Here is a 25867-nt window from a genome sequence, read left to right on the forward strand (position 1 = left end):
GGTTTCTAGAAGGCACTAGAGGAAGTCTGCATTTTGCAAAATCCATCTGGTCCGGAGGATCTTCCTGAGGCCTTGGCCGTCTCCCCACCAAGAAAGTCAAAAGGATCGTAGAGAATGGGGCTCCCTGTCCGTGTTTGGGACAAAACTCTGTTGTTCGTGACACTTTCAGGCTCCCTGGGTTGAAATTGTATGCCAGAGTAACCAAATATGACGAAGCTGTTTTTTCCCTCTTTCTCTTTGTCTCTTTTCCTGTGTTCAGAATGAGTGTGAGGCAGCTGAGTCCCCTTGCTCTGTTTAACCTCCTGGTCCATTATACGCCCACAATGTATATAATGGACAGAAACCACAAATTATCTGCAGCCAGCTCCCCAAACATTTCAGGGTTCAGAAATGGGTTTCTCTTTACCACTTGCATTTGAACCTTTGTGACTAGACACCCGTGTCAGAGGCTTTTGCATAACATGTCAATAACTATGTGGGGGTCTTGACCAATTTAAACTGAGGTCTGTGTTCTGTGTTGCCTGCCTGTGATGGACTAAGGATTAATATAAACATAGGCTTTCGCCAGTCTTGAGATTTGTCAGCCTTGAGAAGACTCCCACCAGCCCCAGAATAACTGCAGACCTCAACTATTCCTGGGAAATTGGAGGCTGAAAGCTCTCAAGGAATCCTTCCCACCCCAAAGCACAGCTGCGTCTCCCAAGGGACTGAGCAGCCACAGTGAGGCTATAGCCCTCTGTTCCTTCCTTGCTACACAAAAACCAAACCTTGGGAAAGTGGCCTGCTTGCCACAGGGGGAAAGACCCAGCTATAGCAAAGTGTACAGTGGATAAGAAGGGTATAGGCATCCTCTGCCTCTGCTGGTTGGGGTGTTCGGAATTTCCCTTCAGCTACTCTGCAAGTTCATTCTGTGCCTCTCTGTCAAGAACTTTTGAGGAGAACACTAAGGTGTGGGTTGAACGCGTTCCTCCCTGACTTACTACAGAGCTTCTGTGTTATCCCAGAGCCCAGCAGGGTGCTGTGATTTTAGACCTAAATATGGATTGTTCTGGAATGGGGTAGATGATGTCATTCCATCAGCAATATTTTTGAGTTGTCAAAGATAGACTGGGAGGTCCCAAAGGGACTCATGCACTTCAGGGATTGGCAGTATGTTCTCCCTCGAATAGAAGCCCATCCGTGAGCCAACTGCTGTTAATTCAGATGAGCTCAGCATTTGGTATATGAAGAATAAACTCATAAATGTCTGGGTCTCAGTGGTGAGCCGTTGGGATGTCCCCAAGGCCAACACAGAAGGGGCTACATAGTGGGTTAACTCGGATCATCTGTCCTTCTGTTTATTCTTTCTTGACCTCCCTGCCATGATCTATCCTGGTGGGTTCCTCTTAGTAGAAATGACTTCCTTTCTGCCCAGGTTTCCCATCCTACCCAGTTATGTTGATGCTTTTATAACATGAAGAAAGGCACTGACCCACTCACATGTCAGTCACTGTAGCGTCCTACAGAACCCTCCAGATGAGTTTCCCTGTTTTGTTTTGCTTAGCTTGTTACCTGGGAAGGAAATCTGCTTGTACTTACTTCTTCACGGTGCCAGTGTTGCCCCAACGATAATAGAGAATCATTTTATTGACTCCCATTTTAATTAGGGGGTTCAGGTCATGCTGCTCATAATTAGTTTCTGTTGCAATTAGAATTTCAAAATTAAGTTGGGATTGATTGCCTGATAACAAGGCGGAAACGCTGCTCCAGTTTGACCATGAATGCTACTTCCCTTGGTGTGACTGTCTCCTACCCAAAAATAACACTGCGGTAGCCATGGTAACTTTCCATTTGGTCTAATCCATATCATCTCAGGAGAAAGCAGGGTGTTATTAATAGTGTTGGTTGTATGGGAAGAAAACTAAAAATATGAAAGTTCCTTGGTTGCATAGGAGACAAGTCACACAATTGCACTCTGGGAATAAGATCTTATTTGCAGAGGTCTTACAGAATTTAGCATGTAGTTAGGAGCCTCCTTTTTGTATACAAAAACCCTGGGAAGGAATGGTGTGGGAGGCCAAAGCAGGGAGAATGATCAGTGTTGAATGTATATTGCTGGCCCTCATCAAGAAGAGAAGAAAGATGTTCCAGCCAGGCTGAGTATCACAACTCTCACATCCCAAAGTGGTGCAGTTGGCACCCATTTCCGAAAAGGGAATCTTCACTCTGCATGAAAAAGAAAGTCTTTTGCTTAAGCCCATCCAGTGGGAGGAAGCTGGTAACAAAGAGATTCCAGATCCATGATACCAACAAGGCACACTCAGATCCACAAGTCCTTGAATGTTGAACAGAACCCTGTCCATGTGCAAACATCTTGTAAGTGGGTGAGCCTGGAAATAGAAGTAAAGTAATAAAGGACAATTGAGGTATAATTCCCGACTTCAAAGGACTTGCCACCAGAATGCTAGACCATGGCATCATTTGGATCCTTCCAGCAGGCTTTCCAATGGCTTCATTTTCCATGGGTTGTTTCCTCAGAACAAGTTCTGTAAACTGGGCAGGGTAATATTTTACCTTTTCCATAGAGGAGAAGCTGAGCCTTGGAAACAGCCTGTCCACAATCAATCTGTGGGGCACCAGGAAGGGGAGCCGGATGTTCCCGCCTTGAACTTAGCAGTCTTTCTGCAATGCTGTCGTGTATATTAATACTTCATTTTGCGTTGCAGTTGGGAAAGGGCAGTGTGAGCCTTTGTTTTTAGAAAATATTTCAAGGAGGATATTGCATGTGTGCAATGCATGTGTTTAGAGGAGATACTTCTTAAAAACATGATTTTCAGTGACTCGGGATTTAGAAGGATAAAGAAGAGGATGGGTTGGAGGAGGAGACACTCCAGTCTGGGTGAGCTGCAGGCTCCATGGCTCCAAGGGGTACATGGTGTTAGCAGAAGCTCTGAGTCCAGGCCTAGTCAGAGCAGAAAGCTCACAGAAAGGCTCTGTTCATAACATGGCAGGAAAAAGTAGTGAGAGTGAAGACGCTCCATCCCTGCCCGCCAGGAGTTCACTAACAGGAGAGGCAGATTTCATCCCACTTACATCCGTAGTTCAGGAAACAGTAATCGATTGTCGTGCCTTTGTGTGTCTGGCCTTTGCCAGCTGCTTTGGTCCTGAGTAGTTAGGACCCAGTCTCTACTCAGAGGATGGTCTGGGTCCATTTGGAGAGATCTGCTGCTATACTGGACAGGTGTTTACTAACAGGCGGAAAGGAAGCCTCATTTGTCAGAGATTTGGTAGAAGGCACCTTGGCTCCCCAGCAGAGGGTAACTGATGTAGTCTGTGCTGGAGCAAGCTGCAGCAGTGGAGGACCCCCCTGGGGAAACAGGTCTCTGCTCAGCCTACAAGAGTTAGTAGAGGGTGTCGTGAGAGAGGAAATGGCATTCTGGGTTGAGGGAGGGGTATCTACGAAAGTCACATGAGAGTTAGATGTGGGCAGTGGGGCAGCCAGTGGCAGAGAGCACACTGTGTCCTTTAAGGAGCTGAAGAAGGACTTTGGGTTAAGAAAGTATGGAAGACTTCATTTTAGAGGCTAGCAATGGGATCCCTTTACTTCTGGCCCCTTTGTCTCTGATGACTGATGTTTTTGCTTGTGGGAGACACACACACACACACACACACACACACACACACACGTAGACAGACAGACAGATAGATACAGCACTAGCTTTGAAACTCAGCACTGTACTAGCATCTGGGCATAAGGAAGAGCAGTGTGATTGTATTGGAGAAATCTAAGAGACAGAACCACCATGCAAGTGTTGAATGCTTCTTGCCCCAAACAGTAGAGACAGAAAGGTGGGGTATAGAGACTACACGGAGAAGTGGCCCCGGAAGACCATTAAGTCCAGTCCAGTGGTCTTGCCATGAGCTGCCAGAGTCAGGTGGAGTTGCGAGTGTAGACTTCCCCACACTGGGACTGAGCCATCTTTGCAGTCATGAAGTGGCGCCGTATAGTGAAAAGATCCTGAAGTGTGCTAGGATGTTTCATTTGGGTTGACATTCTCTTTTCTTCCCCCTGCGGGGAGACTTGAAGCCTACTGAATCCACATTTTAGCCCAGGATATCACACTGGCCATCCATGGAGTGTCAGGTCCCTGGTTTCCTTTGAAACTGCCTTCCTCCTGTGAAGGAAGACTGAGGAGTGACAGCCTCGCTCCTCCCCCCCCCCCCCCCCCCAACCCCCCACTCCCACTCCCCGACCCCCCACCCCACCCCCTCCCCCCACCCCATCCCCGACCCCCCACCCCCGCTCCCCGCGGCTGATCCTTTGGTCTATGTTACCTGGGTAGCCTGAGTGAGAGTGAGACATTATGGCAATGTCAGGGACCCCATTGCCTTTGTACTGGTGCAGACGCCTTGTCAGCACAAACTGTAAAAGGTGGAAAAAGCTATGATGAAGAGTCTTTCCAAGTGACTCAGCCTCTTTCCTCCTGGTGGGTGCTAGTTGCTCATTTCTGCCTCCAGGCCTTACACTAAAAAGCCCAGCATAGCTTCTTTGTAAGAAGAGACCATCAAGTACATGCCATTGGCATCTGGGAGCTCTGGGGATCTGGCCTCAGTGTCAGGACATGGCTGACAGAGGCCGTGTCCCAGTGTTTCCCAGCCAACCTCAGAGCTTGGATCCCCACTGAGGACTTTTTTTCACTGGAGAAACCAGAAGGGAATCAGGGACAGGGTTGGGACCCTGGGAAAATCTGTCTGGGGATTCAGCACCAACTGAGCTAAACACTGTGATGACGCTGGAGAGGTTGAAGGTTGTGTGTGTGTGTGCGCGCATGCGTGCACAGAGAAAGAACATCCTAGAACTTTCAGCAGAAGTGGGGAAGATTAAGGTTAGAACAGTGGAGAGGCCTCTCTGCTGTGGCCAGGGTAAGAGGTCACCAGGACACAGCAGATCCCCAGGCCCTGCTACTAGGGTTAAAGCCATTGCTGAGGATGGCCCAGTGCATTTTAACTGACAGGTCATTTGGATGTTCTGGCTAGAGAGGAAAGGAGTGTGTCATGGGGTTGGATGCCACAGTGGCACCTCTGTCGTCAACTGTCATAGCCCCGGGAGCTGCTGTTGCTCTCTGGCTCTGGTCACGAGAATGTGCCGACTTTCTGTCTAGCTCCCGAAACCTATCATCAGTGTGTTAATTTTTGTGGCTAAGAGCTTTCCCTGGTTTCTACTATAGATACATGTATACTTTTATAAAGATGGTTACATGTAAAGGAATGACTCCCCCAAATCCGGGCTTCTCCCTGAAGGACTGGTGGAACTGTTAGAAGGCTCAGCTGCACCTCCCAGCTCCACGCTCTCCACTGCGTGTCCATATACACCAGCTCATGTAGGCTCAGAATAGACCTGCTCACAGTCTGGAGTGGGTATGTGCATCTGACAGCTAGAATTCCCTCCTGACCAGAAGAACTAGGGATATGTTGAAGCTGCAGAGATTTTTGAGTCAAGTAAGATGGGACCCTGTAGAATCTAGCACTCAGATTTGTTCAAATTTGGGAATGCGCCGCCCCCTGTGGAAATGACAAGGTTCTGTGAAGGCTTAGGAGACCTCGAGTGTACTAGGGAAACAGGCTTGGCTTCCCACCTGGAAGGAGCCCTCCATGGCTGCCGGGACATGGCTCCACAGCCAGTTCTCTCCATACCTATGACAGTTATGAAGGAAGGAAGAAGGAAGGCAGACAGCCCAACACAGCTTATTGTGACATCCTAGAGGCTTTTAGTGCCAGCTCTGGCCAGAGAACTTCCCAGAAGAGGTAACAGTAGGGGACCGTGTGTGTGAGGCAGAAAAAAAAAAAATCAGTCTAGAACTTTGAGTGAAAGGGAGATCAGATGGGGGAGAGTGAAGAAAAGTGGGGGGATGGTGGAGCACACAGGCTTATGTGCTGGGCAGAGGAAGGACACCCCCCACTGAACAGCGGGGATGAGGAGCTCGGTGAAGATCTGATGGGTGTCCTGAGTAGAGGCTGAGTGTGTGGGACATCAACAGCATCTCTCCCAGCACAGACTCCTCCAGGCTCCATCCGTTCTGTGTCCTTGCTCAGTTCATGCCTGTGTTCCTGTTGTCCTAGATAGACACCGATATATGGTTTCTTTCTCAGAAGTAGCCATCAGGGCCACCCAGCAGGGTCTCTTCGGCCTTCCCCCTCCACCACACTGTTCCCTCAACTCCAGCTCTTTTCCATGTCCTCAGTTTATTCCTGCAGCTTGTGAGGGTCAAGTCCCCTGTGTTGACCCAGGCCTGTCCGTCACCTATGCTCCTTTAGAGCCCCCTGACCTTGGTCCCTCCTCTCTGTGGGACACTTTAGCATTTCCTCCAATATTCTCTCTTAGCTTAGAAACATTTTCTGGTCTCCCCCATTCTAAAAGCCATCTCTACTTCCTCATATGTCCTCTCAGCCCCCTTTCCCAATGACCTGCACATGATCAAGTCCAGTGGGTGCTGTCTAACTGATCGATTGGAACTCCCTGTTGCACTTGACATTGACAATTATGTTTTCCAGGAATTGCTCTTCCAACCTCCAAGAGTCTGTACCCTCCTTGATCTCCTGGGTATTTCTTAGCTGGGTGCACACTGTCCACTTGGGTTTCTTTCTAGTATGCCTCTTCAAAACCAATATCCCCAGCTTTCTTCTCCTGCTAGATTCTATCTCTGAGGTGGGAGCTGAGCTAGGCTCTTCTAATCCATGGAGGGTCCCATGTTGTGTGTCTGGTCAACCTGTCTCCACAGTGCCCCACAGCCCGATGAACAACCTCATTCAGATACCACACCAACACCCCAGACTCTACACCTTCTTCCAAAAGCCTGTTTACCTCACTCTTGTGTTTCTGTATTGGCGGTTGGTGACTCATGCATCCTTTCGGGACACTTATACATCTTCCCTTATTCACTTTCCTCATGTAATCAATCACCAAGACTTCACAGTAGCACCTAAACATAGCTCTCCTTGGTTTCTTCCCTTCTGTTTCCTCCACCACTGTGTTAATTCAGGCCTCATTATCTCTTGCCAGATTACCTCACTAACTTCCCAACTGGTCTCTTAAGCCTTCACAGAACGTTGTTATTTCCAGAGGGGGTGGTGCATTCCCAAATTTGAACAAATCTAAGTGCTAGATTCTACAGGGTCCCATCTTACTTGACTCAGAAATCTCTGCAGCTTCAACATATTCCTAGTTCTGGTCAGGAGGGAATTCTAGCTGTCAGATGCACATATTCCACTCCAGACTGTGAGCAGGTCTATTCCAAGGCTGCATGAGCTGGTGTAAATGGATACCTAGAAATAAGGAAAAGAGAAATTCTGGATCCATTTCTCTGGGACATTGAATCCAGAATATCTGACCTGTTATCTTGGGACAAACTAGCCTCATGAATTTTAAGCAGCCCTCAGGGGCCCCTAAGTGTTCTTCTGTACAGGCTAAGCATTTCCAGTTGTATTCTCTGTAGATATTCTGGATGACTTTCATTCTTGGTGTCAGGCAACCCTCATTTCATTAAGTCTGATCAAACCATGAAACACGAGGCACCAGTCATACTTCCTCTTGTGATGTACAAAGACTCCCATTAGCTATTAGCTCCCAGGCACTGTGTGATCTTAGGTGCGTTGTATTGAGTGTCTTGTCCAAGTGAAAATCTCAGGTCTCTGTTTCTTTTCACAAAACTGAGTGTGGTGTTATATCTTTAAAATAGCTCATTAAACAAGATTGGTGGGTGTCAAGTGGCATGATCTCCTCTGGGAAATATACCTTTGAAGTGATCAGTGAGTTCTACAGTGAAAGTAGTGGAGTTGATTCTGAGCCTAAACCCATCTTGTGACGAGTAGTTTGGTTCTACTGAAAGGCTTCCATGTACTCAGTACTGCCATGTTAAGTTCTATCCCAGTTTGGAGTTCTAAGACATGGTTCTATTTTGGAGAGACAATTTGAAAGTCGTTTATTTCATATCCCACACTAGAAGACTATCTTTTCCTTTTTCCTCTCTGTGTGTTGGCACATCTCAGCTTTGCTTCTAATTACATCTCCCAGTGCCTTTCAACTGTGATACATTTCATTGATTCATCAAAACTCCATCCATTCAAGATGAATTAAGAAAAGGATGGTGTTAGAATTAAGTTGATTTTGATTTTCTGACATTCCTTATTGAAGGGCAAATAGGACATCTATTTTGGTTAAAAGCTATGTTGCAACTCATTTATAATTTACAGTAAGATGTTAAATCAATGAGGTTAAATTACCAGTGATCAAAAATTCTGGCTCAGATCTTTGAACTGTGAATTCTGGTCATCTGGTCTTCAAACCCTCTTGCCATGGCCCACCTCAACCCCACAGTCTGTTTTCATTCTCTGTAGACCTTTACTAAACACTGCTGTTTCTGAATGCAAATCACACTGAACAGTGATTGATGTCTCACTTATGCTGTCTTTCAGCACACATGTCAACCCTGTATGAGAGAAAAGTATTATGGGAGTCTCTTGAGGACATAGTGAAAGGGACCAAACTGATTTAGAGGGGTTTTGTAGGCCAAGCTAGTACTCAGCTTTTATTTCAAGCCCATCATGTCATCAGCCCATTAAATAATTAAGTGTAACCAAATGACCTTTGACCATAAATGTGGCTGTTACTCTGGATTTCTCCATGGGAATCAGAACGCAGAGCTGCCTCACAGAGTGATTCAGGTATTGACTCCACTTGAGGCTGCTCCTGAAACCATCATCTAAATTTGATGTAGATAGAAGGTCCCCACCCAGGCTGGAGCAGAGCAGTGTGCTAACAAATGGCCTATTGAAAATCTCTTAGTTTATTGGTTCACAAAGGAGAGACACCACCACCTTGGAGCTGAGCTCTGAGTAGCCAAGGGTAAATAACACTTTGTCAAAAGTAAGCCACGCTTTGGCATGCCTTTAGGGGCCAAGGTGGAAGGAAATCTTAGAGCAGATAATTGTGAGCAGCTTTTCCAGTGCTTAGAAGAAATAAGCTGTGTTTGTCTCCTTTGGGGTTGCTACATTTTCTAAAGCTTAGCTGCTTCAGTCTTCAGTCCAAAATCAGTCTTTTTACGTTTGGGGAAAAAAAAAAGTCTGTTCAGTCCCTTGATGTTTCATCAAAATAAAACTGAGCAGCAAAAGCAATAGCTTCCTGATCCTGCAGGGTGGGAATGCATAGAGGAGACCTTGCCCAGAGGATGAGTGCGGATGAAAGGCAGAGGCAGTCTAGCATCAAAGGGAGCCATGGGCTCCCTTCAGAGTGACGCTAATGTAATTAGTTTGGATGTAGGATTAAGTTCCTGCTTGCAGGGTGCTCTACTTCAAAACGCCAATCCACAAAAATTGCAATTAAATTAGTCTCTTTAGTCCGCACACGGGAGCAGGAGAATTTTAATGAGTGTTTCTCGGAACCTTGACAAGCAGAGAGCTCTGAAGAGGGCCTCTTCTTGGTTCCATTCATGGTGTCTGAGCCTCTTTGATAAGGGTTTGATAAGTTTGGGTAATGAATAATCTCTTGGACTTGGGCTCTCTGGGGGTTCTGACGGTTTTCCTGTCTGCAAGAGCATCTGATGGGCCTTGTAATCACCGTTCGTCTGCCAAAGGGAAAACCATGTACAGCATCTTCATTTAACTGAAAATTGCAAATCAGTTTTTAATGGTACTGGAGTGGGAATCTGCTCCACGGGGTGATAAATTGCATAGGTTGAATTACAAAATGGGGAAATGGTGAGAGCCCGTCTGCAGAATCTGTCCAAGATGATGAAATTCTTCAAGGATTCGGAGGAGCAAGTAATGTCGTCCAGGTACTTAAACATTAGCAGCATATTAGAAAACAGGTCGTGAAAACTTGCTGAGGTTTTTAGAATTTCTTCCCAACTGATCCCTTTCTCAGAAGAGGCCCAAAACCTCCACTGATCTCATAAAACAGAGACTCCGGGGCCTCTACAGTACCACTGGCCAGTTTTCAAATGCCTTGTCTCCTCAAAGAGACAGTGGCCACTCCCAGGCATGGTGTCCTTCTACCATGCCATTTGTGCCTTTCTCGAATCCAGGCAGGGCGAGGGCAGAACCAGCAGGCTCACTCTGGGGCCTGGGTTTAGGTAAAGGCAGTTGGGCCAAAGACTGTCAAACTGATTTAAAGTGACCTCCTGTTTGTTTCTGCAGACTCAGAGCCAGCAGGGTGACGAGTTAGGAAGGTATTACAGAGCTATCGAGGGAGGATCGGAAGAAAGGCTCAAAAGCAGGGGGCCTAGGTAAGGCCAGAGGTGCTCATCACTAAGTGCTCAGCACCCACAGGCTAACAGGGCCACAGGGATATGCTCCTAGGGTGCCCTTGGTGACTTACAATAAGGCACCCTTTCCTTAAGACCCTTCATTGCCATTTGCCTGGCAATGGCTACAAACAGTAGACAACTTTCCCCTGGCCCCATGACCAGCACATGCTTCAGTACAACTGCCCACATCTGGAACCATTGGCCAAGCCAGCATGTGCCCATTGGGCTAGAAGAGGCAGGGATGCTCCTGAGGCTTTCTGTACTAAGTAGGATTGTAAATTTTGAATTTGTTGTTTTTTTTTTTGTTTTCCTCTTTGGATTTTTCTTTCCAGAGTTAATTGTTGATTTAAGTAAAACCTTTGGCATTTTGATCACCATGATGAACGAAAGAAACTTCTCTTAGCCTGAAGAGGGTCATGCGCACCTAGTTTAAAAATGGGAGCAGGGAATTCATAGCTTCCATGATTTATCTTTGGATTTCTACTTCTTTAGGAAGGTGGGGTAGGCATGCACATGCCATGGTACATGTGTGGAGGTGAGAGGACACCTCGGGGGTAAGAGTTCTCCCCTTCTACCCTTTGCTTAGGGGTCAAACTCAAGTCATCAGGGTCAGTGATATACTTCCCCTCTGAGCATTGGCTGGAGCACTCCCTTGCTGAGATACAGTAAAGTATTTTTAGGTAAGCCACAAAGGCAGCTGGTGACCACAGGAGGTGAAACAAAACTGATATACTGTCGCAAATACACCTGGTCACACGCTCTCATTCTTTCTGTTCAACTTCAGATTGATATGTCCAAGGGCTTGAACTAAAAGTTGCTGGTCCTGAAATCTATAGAGAACTAGATCTCTTTGGGCTGTGGGCAGAGTTAAGGGTTATGCAAGTAGTTGAGATGTATTTGTTTGGGGGTAGTTTATGATCCATTCAGGCAGAGTTTTGATTGTAAAAGACCATCTGGGTCTTTAAAAGTCATTTATGGGGCTGGAGAGATGGCTCAGCTGTTAGAAGCTAGGCTCACAACTAAGTCGTTTATGTGTCTACTTTGGAATTTGGCTTTAAATTTGGCCGGTTTGAAATTCAACAAAAGACAGGGTTCTAAAGAGCTGGGTTTCTGAATTCTACAAGGAACAGGATGTTTAAAAGGTGGGGTTCTTGCAAGATGATCACAAAGGCGGCCCATTTCAGAGTGATTTGTGGGTTGGCTATCCAAGACACATGTTTGTGGAGGGTTTAACTCTTTTCCATATGTTTAAGACATTGATCAGGGATAGTGATGTTTTTTTCATGTTACAATGGGTCTTGTCAGAGTTCAGAGAATCTGAGATGGGAGTTTGTCATTTTGAATCCCTGCACCAGCCTGGGTGGCCAGCACAGCATCCACCATGCCACAGGATCCCTGCCTGAGTTCCAGGGAGGACAGATTTCACTTAGAAATTAGACCAGTTTGCGTGATGAGCTAGAAGTCCAGTCAGACTTATAAATTCGTGAGCATACTTTCTGGGTAAAATTTCTTTAAAAAACCTGGCCTACGGAGTTGTTTGGTACAACTGGATAGGAGGCCTGCACTGTTGTTGATGTCTCCCTTAATCTAATAAACTGTTCCAAGGCTGAAGAAAGGAAGCTTTTGTGTGAGCTCCCTAATGGCATCCTGGGTATAGTGGCCAGATATTCTGAAGCAGAACAGAAAACCCCAGACGCCTGCCGGCTTTGGTGTTCTCTGTCTTCTCCTCTCTCCCCACCTCTCCTTCCCCTCTCTTCCTGCATGAAGTTTCTTCTTCGTGTCTAGTCATTTAATTTCCAGCCTGGATCATAAAATGAATGGATGACCAAAAATTTACCTTCTTTGTGAAAATTCAGTAAGATTTTCTGGTTTTGTTTCCAACTAAATGTTCAAGGTATATTTTATACAAGGAGCTCTCTCAGCTTTGCACACATCTCGAAACTTTCTTACACTCTGTGTGAGGCTTTGCCATCTTTGTGTCTGTGGCCTGATGGGTCACCTGGGGCCAACTGGATATATATATACATACATACATACATACATACATACATACATACATATATATATATATATATATATATATATATATGTATGTGTATATATATATATAAAGGTTGAAATCTGTGAGTCAGGGTGCTGATCACCAAGGATGGCTTCTTATAAGGGACCAGCTTTGTTTGCCTAGACAGAACATTTACTGACCCCTCCCCAGATCCCAAGAATTGCTGGCTTTGAACTTGAACAAACAGACTAAACAAAGTTGTGTCTAAATAGAGATTAAATTGTCTAACAGCTGGTTTTTATTTTTTAATTCCATTAGAACTAATTTCTCAGAGGCCAGAGAGATGTCTCAATGGGTAAAGGCGCTTGCTGCCAAGCCTAACAACTTGAATTTGATCTCCAGAACCCACATGGTGAGAGGGAGAGACCAAATTATCCTCTGATCCCTCCCCCCTCAGTCAATCAAACAATCTATCAATGTAATTGAAATATATTTTTATAATTTCTTCAGGACAGATCACTAAAACTTCCTGGTGGATTTTATTCATAGATTCTGTTCTAATTTTTTGGTAAAAAGAAACTTTTCATGTCTGTTGCTAAGAATCATCTTTGAAAGAAGTTTCTGGTTCTACATGGGTTCAAACAAGTGTCTGCCTGTGCCTCCTCCGGAACTGGGTTCTCTGTGCATATTAGGTTGTTCTATGAGGTGAGAATTCTCACTCCTGGGTGCCAGAAAAAAAGTTCCCATGCCTAAGGTCACTCCTCTTTGACTGGCCTACAGACTCTCCATACTCAGTGACAGAAAAGCTACCCCGAGGAAGGTGAGCAGATGAGCACCATTCCTGTGTCTGTCAGAAAGTGCCTGCTTGGGCTCAGCTGTGTGTGAGGCTCTGGGCTAGTAGCCTCTCGGACCCAAAGGCAAAAGAGGCCTGGCCCGCCATATTCCGTCAGGATTAATGTCCTGGGGGCCTTCCATACTGCTGCTTACAGTCTTTGAGTGGACTCCGCCACCTTAGCTAATTAGCTTAAGCTTCAAGTCCTTCCTGCGCCTTGTCTAGCTCCCCTCTGGCTGCTCCCCAGCCCCCCTCCTGGACTCCAGCCAGCATGCACAGTCAGCATTGCCCCAGGCTTGTCAGTCTGTCTTTCCATCCACACTACTGAAGAACAAAGGGGAGTCACGGGGGACAGTGTACTGGGGAGCCATGGAACAGGGGTCCGACATGAAGATAGTAATAGCAGGTTATTTGGGGGCCTTATGGGAGGAAGCTGGGTTTCATCTGTAGGTGACTATGAGCCCTGGGAGACATGTCCAATATCTCTAAGGCCTCAATAACCTGTAGACCCAAGGAAGAGCCTGAATGTCTTTACGCAAACTTGTGGGCTCTTAGACACCCCCCCCCCCCCCCCCCCGCTTGGCTGTGCATGCCCACCTTCCCCATCCTTAGTCCTCTGCCGGTATCCTCAGTGGTCATCACCCTTTCGTGAGGTGGGTCTCCTGACAAGTTCAGAGCTGATCCCAGCAAATCAACAGGTTCAGTGTATGGCAAGGCTGTGGCTCAGCTTGTGGAGCTCTGTGGAGAACAGGACAGGGCAGGATGGGGGTCTGGGCCTCTGGCCCTCATGGACAGGAGCCCTAAGACAGGGGTTACTTTGTATTAGAAACCCATGAATTAGGGGGTGACATTCAGGATCTCATGTCTCCTTAACCTGGTGCAACTGTGACTAAAAATCTCTTGATATAATGAGACCTGAGTCACTGCGGGCGGCAGGTTTAGGGCTGAGGACAGGAGGTGGAGAAATCATCGGAAGTGGTTACTACAAATGTTTCAGAACAGGAATTGAACTCAAATGGGAAACAAATCAGGGATTTTCATTAACAAAAGGTAGTTCTGAGGGTGATTGGGGTATGAGGTCAGAGGAGATGCCAGTGGCCAGGAATGAGTGGGTTTATCCGTATGGACCTTAGAGCCTGCCACTCACTGTAAGGGGTGGAAATGGAGACTTGAACATTCAGACGTGACTGCACTGGCCTTGTGTCTCCTCCAAGCCCTGCTCCACTCAGCCTTCTGCCCATGGCAATAGATTGGCCCTCTAAAGCACCTTTGTGTACCTGTGCCTTCCCAGGGAGAACTTTTCAATGACATCATCCATGGAATGAAGATCTGACCCTCAGCGCCCCAGTGCCAGGTCCCCTGCGTCTGCCCTGCCTTTCTTACTTAGATCTACTTTGGTCACAGTGTGACCCAGCTCATACTGGCTAAGTCACCGGGGACTTTACTGCCTGCTATAAGGGTTTGTGCCTAGGGACTTGCATGTCACAGGGACACCAGTCATCCCTTGTCTCTCTTTGAGTGCTGATTTCATCCTCTCAGCCACATTGGTCCTTCTGGAAAAAAACAAAAAAACAAAAAAACCAACAACAACAACAAAAAACAAAACAAAACAACCGTGAAGGTGAAGTAACTACCAGGCTACGAGTCTCTTGGCATTTTCACCAGAGTGAAGTAAGCTGTCTTCTTCCAGAATGATGAGGGGCCCTCTCCCAGGCCGACCAGTGATGGCCGGGAAGACGCTCCACACCACACGCCTGGAGTGAAGATGGAGTGGGTGGGATGGGGCTGGAGGTAGGAGGCTGGAGACACAGGTGTACATCACACCCTGTTACAACTTTGAAGGTTTCAGTCCTGTGTTCCCCAACACCTCTAGGCCACTGTACTCTGCTAGGTACTCATCTCCCCTGGCTGGGATGCCCAACGTAGTCCTGCCCTCCTCTTTCAGTTTTGTCCTGGAGATGCAGCTCCGATGCTCTAACCCTTCCCTTTCACCCACCCTGTGGATCTGTCTTGAGAGCAGCTCCAGGCCACAGTGTTTCTCATTTTGACATGGGAGAAAACCCAAAGACAAAGAGGTGGAGTAACTCACCCAGGCTGCAGAGTGGGGAGAGGTGGGGATCATATGGCGAGGCAGTTGGGCTGTTCCCGGAGTGTGGTGTTGGACTGGTGTGTGTGTGTGGTCTTCCCAGAGAATGTGCCTCTCTGGATCCTCCATCCCCTGCTCACAGCCCCATGCTTGATCAGGTCCCCAAGTGGCCCTCCAGAGGGGTGCCACTACCAGTTCCTCGTGATTTGTACAACGTAAAATCCTATGGCAGCTTTCCTTACTCCAGGGATAGACTTAAGCAAATAGAAATTACAATGCAGATGCTGTCTTTTTCTGAGTCTCCTGTCTCCTTCATACAAATGAGTGTCTAGAGCAGTCTCTGAGGGTTTATGGCAGATGCCTCCTGCCCTCCCTCCGCTGCTGGCTTAGGAACTCTCATTGCCTGCATGTCCAGGCCCATTCTTGTGCTTGATTTGAAATTTGGCTCTGGTGCTCACGCAGGAGACCCAGGGCTCAACTCCTCCCAGGCCAGAATAGCTTTTTCTTCCTTGGAGAGCTGCTGAAACATGGGTTTCCACAGTAATGGAGGTTCCCAGCGTATTGTTGGAGCTGGCTCTGAGCCTCCAAAATCTGTTTTGCAACATTTCCTGGGCTCTGGCTATTCCAGCCCGCCAAGAGCAGACATGTAAGGTGTGGGGGCTACAGACACCCTCTTTCCACAGTTGGAGTGATAGTTATGGTTTTCAGAGGCTTGCTCAGCCATAGTATCAGTTCTGGCTGAGGAACTGGGCCATGGCAAACTGTTTTTGAGCTCTCTCGGGAGGGCCGAAGGAGCTTGAGGCAGGTCCTTTCTCTAACTGCTCCCTTCCCAAACTCTAGCCTTTCTGTGCCTCATGCGCTGGACTTCAGTATGAAGTCTGCTTATTTTATAGACCTAAATTAATAGCATCTGGATATACTTACAATGACAGCTAACGTTAGTGCTCATTCCTCCGCCAGCATGTACCCCAAGGCCTTGCAGATACCCACTTGTTTGGTCCCTATTAACATCATGTGACATATTATCCCCACTTAGCAGACAGAGAACCTAAGGCTCTAACAAAGAATTATTGTCATTTGCCTAAGACCACACAGCTGTTCAGTATTACTGTGGCCTCTGGACTGAGGTGGCCAACTGGCCCAAGCTCCTAAATACTGCGCTGTAACATCTGTTAACATCAGGGTTATTAAGACACCAGTGCCAGAGCCATGTGTGGTGGTGTATGCCTGTATCCCAGCCCTCGGGAGGCAGAGGTAAGAGGTGTAGGACTTCAAAGCCGCCCTTAACAAACAGTGAGTTCAAGACTGGCCTGGACTGCATTAACCTTGTCTCAAACAGCGACAACAAAGTGCCAGTAATTCAGATCCCCATAAAAGACATCAATTTATAGTGATTTATGAATTTTCTAGCCAGTCTTCAGTTTAGCTGGACGACTGTAGGTCTCACACACCGTGTCCATCCGCTCACACATCAGCTGTCTGCATCTCAGCTCAGACTCTAGTGCTGATGGTGGCACTTGGATGCTAATTTACACCTGAGTCTGGGGTGGAGGGTAACCTTGATACAGGAGTCAGGAACTCTGCTTAAAATCAGGCAAGCTCCAGGTCCTGTCTGCCTCTGCCCCATTGGATTGTGGATAGTTTCGGCTCCTGGAATGAAGCTGCTGGACTCGTGGGCAGAATGCCCTTGACCCAGAGTTGAGTAGCTTCCTTTCTTTAGGTGACTGAGCCCTACAGAACTGTGGTTGGTGCTTATGAGAGTCGGAGCCTACCAGGCCACCACCTCCTTCCCCTGCAGACAAAATGGGAGGAACACTCTGAGGTGCTCTCCTCTGGACATAACAGGCTACTGTACACATGAACTACAGCAGCTGTGGTGACCTACACTAGACCTGCGCAAAGTTAAGCAGGGAGGGCCAGGTGTGGTGGGTGCACCTTTAATCCCAGCACTCGGGAGGCAGAGGAAGGCAGAGCTTCGAGTTCAAGGCCAGCCTGGTCTATATAGTGAGTTGCAGGACATCTGGGGCTATACGGAGAAAACCTCTCCTTCTCCCTCCCTTTCCCCCTCCGTCTCCTTCCCCTCCCCCCCTTCTCTCTCTCTCTCTCTCTCTGTCTCTCTCTCTCTCTCTCTCTCTCTCACACACACACACACACACACACACACACACATACTCTCACTCCAGCACAGAGGAGGGAGGGGCTCTCAAGGCCGTACCCCTAGCTGAGGAACTATTGACTGCTGTGGGAGAGAGTCACTTCTCATTGAGAGTGTGGCCACTGGTGGGTTCCTCATGCCCCACCCAGTGCATGACCCAATGCTCCCGTGCGTCTGGGCAGCACCAAGGGGACTCAGTGAGTAAATAAATAGGGATGTTGGCAGGGAAACTCGGATGTGATAGTGGGGTCCTGGGGAGAGCTGGAGGGGGACACTTAAGGGTGGGTATGACCAAGAAGATACATTGTGTCGTATACACAGATGAAAATGTCAGAGAGCATATAAAAATAAAATAGCTGAGCAGACTGTGAGAAACAGGGAAACCAAACTTGCCTTCTAGAATGGAGTTCAGGTTTGGTAGATAGACGGAGGTGGAGCCCAGAGAGAAAATCTTTTGCACCGTTGCAGTGTGATGAACATGTGAGAGAGAACTGGTCCTTGAATGTTCTTGCCGTTGCTCTCTGTCTGGCCGCTGGAGAATGTACATCTCAAGGAGCTGAGTTCGAGGCTAGCCAAGCCCTGTCTCCAACAAGTGAAAGTTTTAGAGGCTAGCCACTCCCGCCAAAAGCACCCCTTACTCATGTGGCGGCCCCAAGTGCTGAGCCGTGACATCCCTTCTTCAGTGCAAGAGATACCACACACAGGTTCCCCACAGCAGTCCATGACCGAGTTTTAAAGTCTGGCCTCCATCTCAGTTATTAGGGAAGGCCCATGTCAACACTCCCCTTTCCTCTCCTGTCCAGGTGCCTCCAACTTGTCACCCCTGTCTCCCGCAGCATGCTGTCACAGCCTGTCTGTGAGCACAGAAGCCGGGAGCAGTAATTATGGAGTTTCCTCTAAGGAGTCAGGACAGAAGTCACAGGAGAGCCAGCTGAATTTATAGTTTGGTAGCAAGTAAGAGCTCAAAGTACTTTAGAGGAAAAGTCACAGGGAAGCCCATGCCGAGAAGGGTGGGGAGAGGCACCGGGGGCTGGATGTTGGGGCCCCATGAGGAGAGCACAGTAGCAATACAGGAATAGCGTTTTGGGTGCAAGCAGATAAAATCTCCAGGATTACAGTAGAGCTGGCTGTACACGTTGAGACCTCCCCATTGTCTCAGCTCAAACCTGGGCGTGGGCTCGGGGTACAGCCCCAGAGCTTAAGGGAGACTGCCTGTCAGGGTGACTAAAGAGCAATTGGGTTCGCAATGTAGGTTAGGCTTCAGTACAGCCACCCTGAGGGGGAGCCCCCAAAGTCATAGGGTTCATGAGCCTTCCCAGTGAAAACTGGGGACCATGAGTCCTCAAGTTGGTGTGTGGGCCCCTTGGGTATCGGTGCCCCAGCTTTGTTCCACCTTTCTGTGCTCTTGTCCCTACTGATGGCTTCCCCCGCATAGTGTAGGCTATTGTTGGGGCACTGGCTCTCCCACATCACCCAGAGGTCCCTTTAACTCTGCAACTCCATCTTTCTTGGCTGGACTTCCGTGCAGCATCCTATAAAAGGCAGTGAGGAATGTCACCTTTGTGTCGGCGGCATGCACGGGTAAAGTAAAACTGTAGGGGATTTGGGAGAGGAGAAAAATCCCCACAACTGAGAGAAGCCTCGGAAGCCTCATTGTGGGATGTTTGTTCCTGTGGCATCACTGAGTTGTTGAGGTGTTCAGGCCCTGCCTGCCTGAGGCCCTGCTGTGGGAAAAAGGTTGACAGAGTGAGTTCCTTCCCCATGAAACTTAGAGTCTAGCAGGAGGGAAGACAGATAATACCAGCCGTCCGTTGACAACTTGCCATCTATACACGAGTCTTCAGATGTAGCCTTGCATAATTAATGCCAGGAGCTGCCAGTGCCAAACTGCTGTGTGCAGCCCACAGGCGTCATAGACAGCCAGCCTTGTTCATCTTTGTTATAAATTCCATTCAACAAATGCCCCTCACTAGGCATAGTGGTGGCTCACACCTCTAATCCCAGCACTCCGCAGGTAGAATCGAAAGCATTGCTGTGATGTGGAGGCCAGTCTGGGTTATGTAGTGAGTTCTAAGCCAGTCTGTTACATCGTGAGACTCTGTCTCACACAAACTGAATGAACAGAACCACCTTTGAATGCCTGTCCTGCGGTCACGAGAGAGGAGGAGGGTGGGAAGTGGAGGGAACGTGCAGGTCCACCCTGACATCCACCCGCATCTTGCTAGCCAGCACCGTGAAAGGCCACACACACAGTTAATCCTAAATCTCATTTTGCTTTGCTTGGCGGGGGAATGTTTGGGGGGAATCTTTCATTGTTAAGCAGTGTGAGGAGGCATCTGGAGAGAAAGCTGGGGGACTTGGGGAAGCCCAGGGACCTGGCCTTTCCCTTCCTATGTAACATTCAGGGAGTGCTCCCCAAACCCAGGAGGGGTCACACTTAGTGTGTGTGCATAAACGGGAGTGATTCTAAATCCAATCTGTGACCAGTGTCACCGCCTAGAAACTCCACTGCTATTGCTGTACATTGCTCTCGGGCTCTTTAGGGCAAAGGACCCGTTCTTCATTTAACAACAATAAAATGTTATTCAAGCTGGGTGTCTTAGCCAAGGTTTCTGTTGCTGTGATGAAACACCAAGACTAGAGTAACTTGAGGAGGAAAGGGGTTATTTCAGCTTACACGTCCAGGTGATAGTCCCTTGCTGAGGGAGGTCAAGGCAGGAATTCAAAGAGGGCAGGAGCCTGGAGGCAGGAGCTGATGCAAGGCTGTGGAGGGGTGCTGCTTACTGGCTTGCTCATCATGGCTTGCTCAGCCTGCTTTCTTGTAAAACCCAGGACCACCAGCCCAGAGGTGGTACCACCCACAATAGCCTTCTCACTAGTTAAGGAAATGCCCTGCAGGCTTGCCTATAGCCCAGTCTTATGGAGATGCTTATTTTTCAATTGCAGTTCCCTTCTCTCAGATAACAATAGCTTGTGTCAAACTGGTTAAAAAAAGGCTAGCCAGCACACTGGGTATAGTGGCATATACCTGTAATCCCAGCATTTGAGAGGCTGAGGCAGGAGGATTATTAATTCAAGTCCAGCCAAGGCTATAGAGATAGCAAGACCCTGTCTCAAAAAAAGGGGCTGGGGACCAGGGAGATGGTGTAGTGGGTAAAGCTCTTGTCATGCAGGCGCGAGGACCAGAGTGTGAATCCTCAGAACCACAAAAACAGGTTGGGTATGGTGACCTGTACGGAAGGTAGAGACTGGGAAATCCTAGAGCCAGCTGGCTAGCCAGACTAGCCAAAATTGTTAACTTTGGGTTCAGTCAGAGACCCTGCCTCAGTATATAAGGTGGAGCTCCATCAAGGAAGATGCCCAATGTCAACCACAGGAACCAACAGGCACATATGTGTGCATCTGTCCACATGCAAACTCCAACATCCATATACACATAACATAGCATAAGAGTTACCTATAACTCATGGAGAGATGGCTTAGGGGTTAAGAGTCCCAGCACCACACGGCAGCTCAGAACCATCTGGAACTCCAGTTCCAGAGGATCTGACCCCCTCTTCTGGCCTCCAGTCATTGTATACATGTGGCACACAGACAAAAATTGCGGGCAAAACACCCAGAAAAACAAAATTAAAATAAATAAGATCTTTTTAAAAAGAAATCTTCAAAAATTATTTTAACAGTTATGTGTAACTCAGACATCTATTATTAGATTTAAGGGTCATAAAACTGTTCCATCTACTTAAAAGTCTTTTATAAACTAACTTAATTCTTAAACTGGAGTTTGCCTACAGCAACAAATAAAAAGAAAAAAGAAGACAGGCAGAGCCTTTGCTACCAGTCTCAAGGACTGTGCTTTGGGCTATACTGGCCCTGAGGCCCAGGTCAAAGGCCAGTGGGGAACTGCTGGCCTTCCCAGCTCCACGTTAGGGCAGTTATAAAAGAGAAACAGGAAGCTCCCACAGGAAGAGAGCTGTGTTCCTCTGTCCCTTACACCTCTCTCGATCAGCTCACTGCTTTGTGAGTCCATTTCCCTGCCAGAACTCAGTGCGCAGGTGAAGACTTCATTCTGTACCTGCAGCTGGAGAAGGGAAAGGTCACGACTAATTGTAATCTGTCTCCAGTTCCCTTCCCAAATGCAGCTTTGGGTCTACGCCGCTCTGCTCCGCACAGCAGAGGACCAGCGTGGTGGTGGGCATCTCTGGCTGGCATGGCCTGGGGAAGGTGAAGTCACTCTCCACTCTGTGTTGCAGTTCTCCAAGGAGAGGCACATCATGGACAGGACCCCTGAGAGGCTGAAAAAGGAACTGGAGGAGGAGCTGCTGCTGAGCAGTGAGGACCTGCGGAGCCACGCCTGGTACCATGGCCGGATCCCCCGACAGGTATGTGTTCTGCTCTCCTGAGGCAATGTCATACTGATGGGACTGTTGGGGTCCAGCTCAAAGATCACAAAACTCTAGTACTATAATGCGACTTAACTTAGACCTTGGGAAGAGCCAAAGGTGGGACTTCAAATACATCTCCAGTTACAGAGGAAAGGTCAGCGCCCTGGAGTCTACATACATGTGGGCAGGCTGCAGCAGCAGTACCAGCTGCCGGAAGTAGGTAGATGGCTACGGTTCAGATAATTATGCTCTTAGCCAGTGGCTAGAGCTCCCTACCACCTGACCCTTTTTTGAAGGCAGTGACTTATCTCAGATGACCAGGCAGGTGGCACAGACTGACAAAGCCACCTCTGCTCCGACTGGGCCAGCAAGTGTCCACTGTCTCTCTTTCTTCTCTGCTGGGTCCTGTGACCCAAGGGTGGGCAGGAAGGGGGATTATCCCAGGGCCCACAGCTTATCGTTAATGTGGTTGCCATAATGTTTTTATTTAATACTATAAGAATTGAAAGCTGGGCAGTGGTGGCTTTTAATCCCAGTACTTGGGAGGCAGAGCCAGGTGGATCTCTGTGAGTTCGAGGCTAGCCTGGACTACAGAGTGAGTTCTAGGAAAAGGTACAAAGCTACACAGAGAAACCCTGTCTTGAAAAAACAAAAACAAAAAAACAAAACAAAAAAACAAAACAAAAAAAAAAGAAAGAAAGAATTGAAAAATAGACTTAAGTCTGCAGAATTGAGGTGTACAGTCACCCATGGGTTTTTATTATAAGCATAGTCTGGCTGGTCATTACCCAAGGGCAACAGAATAGGAAATGGATGAACAAGTCTAAGGAGAATGGGCATGTTTTAAAGATTGTCTTTGGTGTAACTGATCTCATTTTTTAAAATTATTACATTCATTTATTTATTGTGTGTGTGGAGTGTGCCACAGCACACGTGGAGGGCAGAAGACAACTCGTGGGAATCCTTTCTGTCTTTCCATCATGTGAATTCGAGATTCAAACTCAAGTCATCAGCTTGGCAGCAAGTGCCTTTTCCTGCTAAGCCAGCCCCAAATTTATTTATTTATGTAGTTAGTTATGGGATATTTGTTGTTGTTGTTTGTTTTGAGACAGGGTTTTTCAGTGTAGCCCTGGCTGTCCCAGAACTTGCTCTGTAGACCAGGTTGGCCTTGAACTCACAGAGATCCACCTGCTTCTGCCTACCAAGTGTTAGGGTTAAAGGTGTGTGCCACCACTGCCTGCTTCAGCCCCAAATTTCTTAACACTATCAAAGAAATAATTCTTATTCCAATCTTGATATTTGTGTGTGTGTGTGTGTGCACATAATCTTAAAACTGATTGTAGAGGGAGCAGTAGAGAGATGGCTTAGCAGTTAAGAGCACTGACTGCTCTTCCAGAGGACCTGGGTTCAATTCCTAGCACCCACATGGCAGCTCACAACTGTCTGTGACTTTAGTTCCAGGGGACCTGACACTCATGGTCAAACACCAATGCACATAAAATAAAAATAAATAAAAATTTAAAAAATTGATTGTGAAAAATATAGATAACAGAAAAGAAAATTCAGCTCTTATCCCTCGATTGTCTCCCCTGGAGATAGTCATTATGAACATTTTGGTGTATATCTCTCCAGACCTCCTCAAGTAGATCTTATGCTTTCTCTGGCCCACTTTCTTCACTTAATGATGTGCCCTGGGAATTCGCTCTGGCTGTAAAATATCCTCCTGCACCAGCGCACACTGAGTATGTGTCCATCACACACATGCATCACAATTTATTGGGTACTTAGAGTGTTTCTCGCAGTCTGACCAACATCCTGTAAGATAACTGCCATGTTCAGACCTATAATTCTTTCTACTGGCTCGATTCTGGGAAATGGAATTTCTGTGTGAAAATGTATTTTAAGGCAAAGATGCAATTTTAAAGTAACCATGGTAGCATACTATTCTGAGCTAGCAGAAGTATAGCATCACTTGGATGCTAGAATATCCTAGAAAAAATTGCCATCACTGCTGTCCTTCTTAGTACACCAGGTGGAGGGTAAACCCTCGCTAATGCATCATCTGGACTGGATAACTGAAACCTCATAGCAATGATAATAGTGTGCCAGCATTCTATCCCTTTGAAACTTTCAGCCACTCTGTAAGCAATAACATCATCTTTATCTTATAGATGATGTAATTGAACCACAAAAAGCTTATGTAATTTGTCTAGTCACACATCTGGGGCAGAATGCAAACCTAGGAGGTCAGGCTCCAAAATGACTGATACAGTATAATTCTTTGCTGCACACATCACCATCATAGTGGTTACCTGTCTGGGGTGTCCATTGTGTTACAGGCATTGCACTAGTGTTTTGCATATTTTATATATGCAAATGTGTTGTCTTTATAATAACTTTGTGAGGTGAAGGGACCTCAAGTGACTTTTTTTCTAGCCTCCTAGCATGTCCAGAACACACCATGTCACCCCTGGGCTCATCTTGCTTTGTAGACAGGAATCTTAGGAGCATGTCTAGGCACCAGAACAGCCTCCTGCTCCTTCTCCCTTCCTTGGTTAGAAGGAAAGTCAGACCCACAGGGCACACAGTCTCATTTCTTCCTGCCGTTTCACATCCTTCAAGTCTGTGTTAATGTCATGTTCTGTGGCATCTTCCTGACCACCCTCATTTGGAAGATAACCCTCCCAAGCACCCTGCCTCCCTTTTAAAGTTTCTTTCCCTTCACGACATCTGACATGTACCAGTGGCTGTCTAAGATAAGAGTGTCCACACCAAACATCAAAAGCCCCCGCAGAAGTGGTACCCTTTGTCACTACTGTGTCCCCTGAGCCCGCAGTAGTGCTGGGCATCTAGAGGATGGTCAATAAATAGTTCGGGTGTTTTGTTTTTGAGAGAGGGCTGACCTCAGGTGTATTATGTATCCCAGGCTGGCCTCAGACTAACAGTCCTGTTTTAGTCTCCTGAGTCTCAGTTGCACATGGGCATACCCAGCTAGTCAGTACTTCCTGGGTGACATTTAACAGACTATAAAGATCTGAAGACAGGGGTGCTAGGAGATGGTTCAGCTGGTAAAACGGTCGCCATGTAAGGACAAGATCAATTCCCAGAACCCGCATAATGAAAGAGAGAGCAAGGGGAGGGAGGGAGAGACAGAGAGAGAGGAAAAAAAGGAAAGTCAAATGTGGTAACACATGCAATGAGGAGGCAGAAGCAGATCCCTGGCTTGCTGGCCAGCTAGCCCAGTCTACTTGGAGAGTTCCAGACCAGTGGGAGGCCCTGCCTCAAGAAAAGATGGATTGTGCCTAAGGACTGGCACCCAGGATTATCCTCTGGCCTCTGCACGGATGCACACACATGTGCACACACAGAAAGAAGAGTCGTAGCAGTACTGACTTCTGTTATGCTTTTGAGAAGACATGTTTGCCTTTCCTGCACCTCATTCACCATTTCATCTACAGGTATCTGAAAACCTCGTGCAGCGAGATGGTGATTTCCTGGTTCGTGATTCCCTGTCTAGTCCGGGAAACTTTGTCCTGACCTGTCAGTGGAAGAACCTCGCTCAGCACTTTAAGATCAACAGGACTGTTCTTCGGCTCAGTGAGGCCTACAGCCGTGTGCAGTATCAGTTTGAGATGGAGAGCTTTGACTCCATCCCTGGTTTGGTGCGTTGCTATGTGGGCAACCGGCGGCCCATCTCACAGCAGAGTGGTGCCATCATCTTCCAGCCCATCAACAGGACAGTGCCCCTCTGGTGTCTGGAGGAGCGTTACGGCACCTCACCCAGCTATGGCCGGGAAGGCAGCTTTGCGGATGGAAGGCCAGATATGGCTAAGAGGCTGAGCCTCACCACCGGTAGCATCCAGGCTCGGGAACACAGCTTGCCCCGGGGAAACCTCCTCAGGTAGGTCTGAGGGGTACTGGGGGCCCATCTTAGAACAAGGAGAGTAGAGGATATTCCTATACTCAGTGTGAGTGGACAGCTGTTACGAGATGTGCATCCTTAGTTCCTAGTTGAAGAGCGTGAAAAGCAGATGGTGGAGCCGGGTGTGTAATGCATGCCTATCAATCTCAGGCTGAAGTGGGGAGATTGTCCCAAGTCCAAGGCCTTCCTAGATTACAGAATGAAA

At 47.6% G+C, this 25867-nt stretch overlaps 1 protein-coding gene across 3 annotated transcripts in view; it reads left to right on the forward strand.

The window, feature by feature from the left end:
* Nucleotides 1–25867, forward strand: part of Bcar3 (BCAR3 adaptor protein, NSP family member) — a 113948-nt gene that overhangs the window by 65997 nt on the left and 22084 nt on the right. For all 3 annotated transcript variants that reach the window (XM_036191070.1, XM_036191071.1, XM_036191072.1), the window contains 2 exons: nt 21609–21737; nt 25199–25641. In XM_036191070.1, the coding sequence (XP_036046963.1) occupies nt 21609–21737; nt 25199–25641 (572 nt within the window). The remainder of the gene's footprint in view (nt 1–21608; nt 21738–25198; nt 25642–25867) is intronic.

The sequence above is a fragment of the Onychomys torridus genome, chromosome 6 (genome assembly GCF_903995425.1).
Source record: "Onychomys torridus chromosome 6, mOncTor1.1, whole genome shotgun sequence".
NCBI lineage: Eukaryota > Metazoa > Chordata > Mammalia > Rodentia > Cricetidae > Onychomys > Onychomys torridus.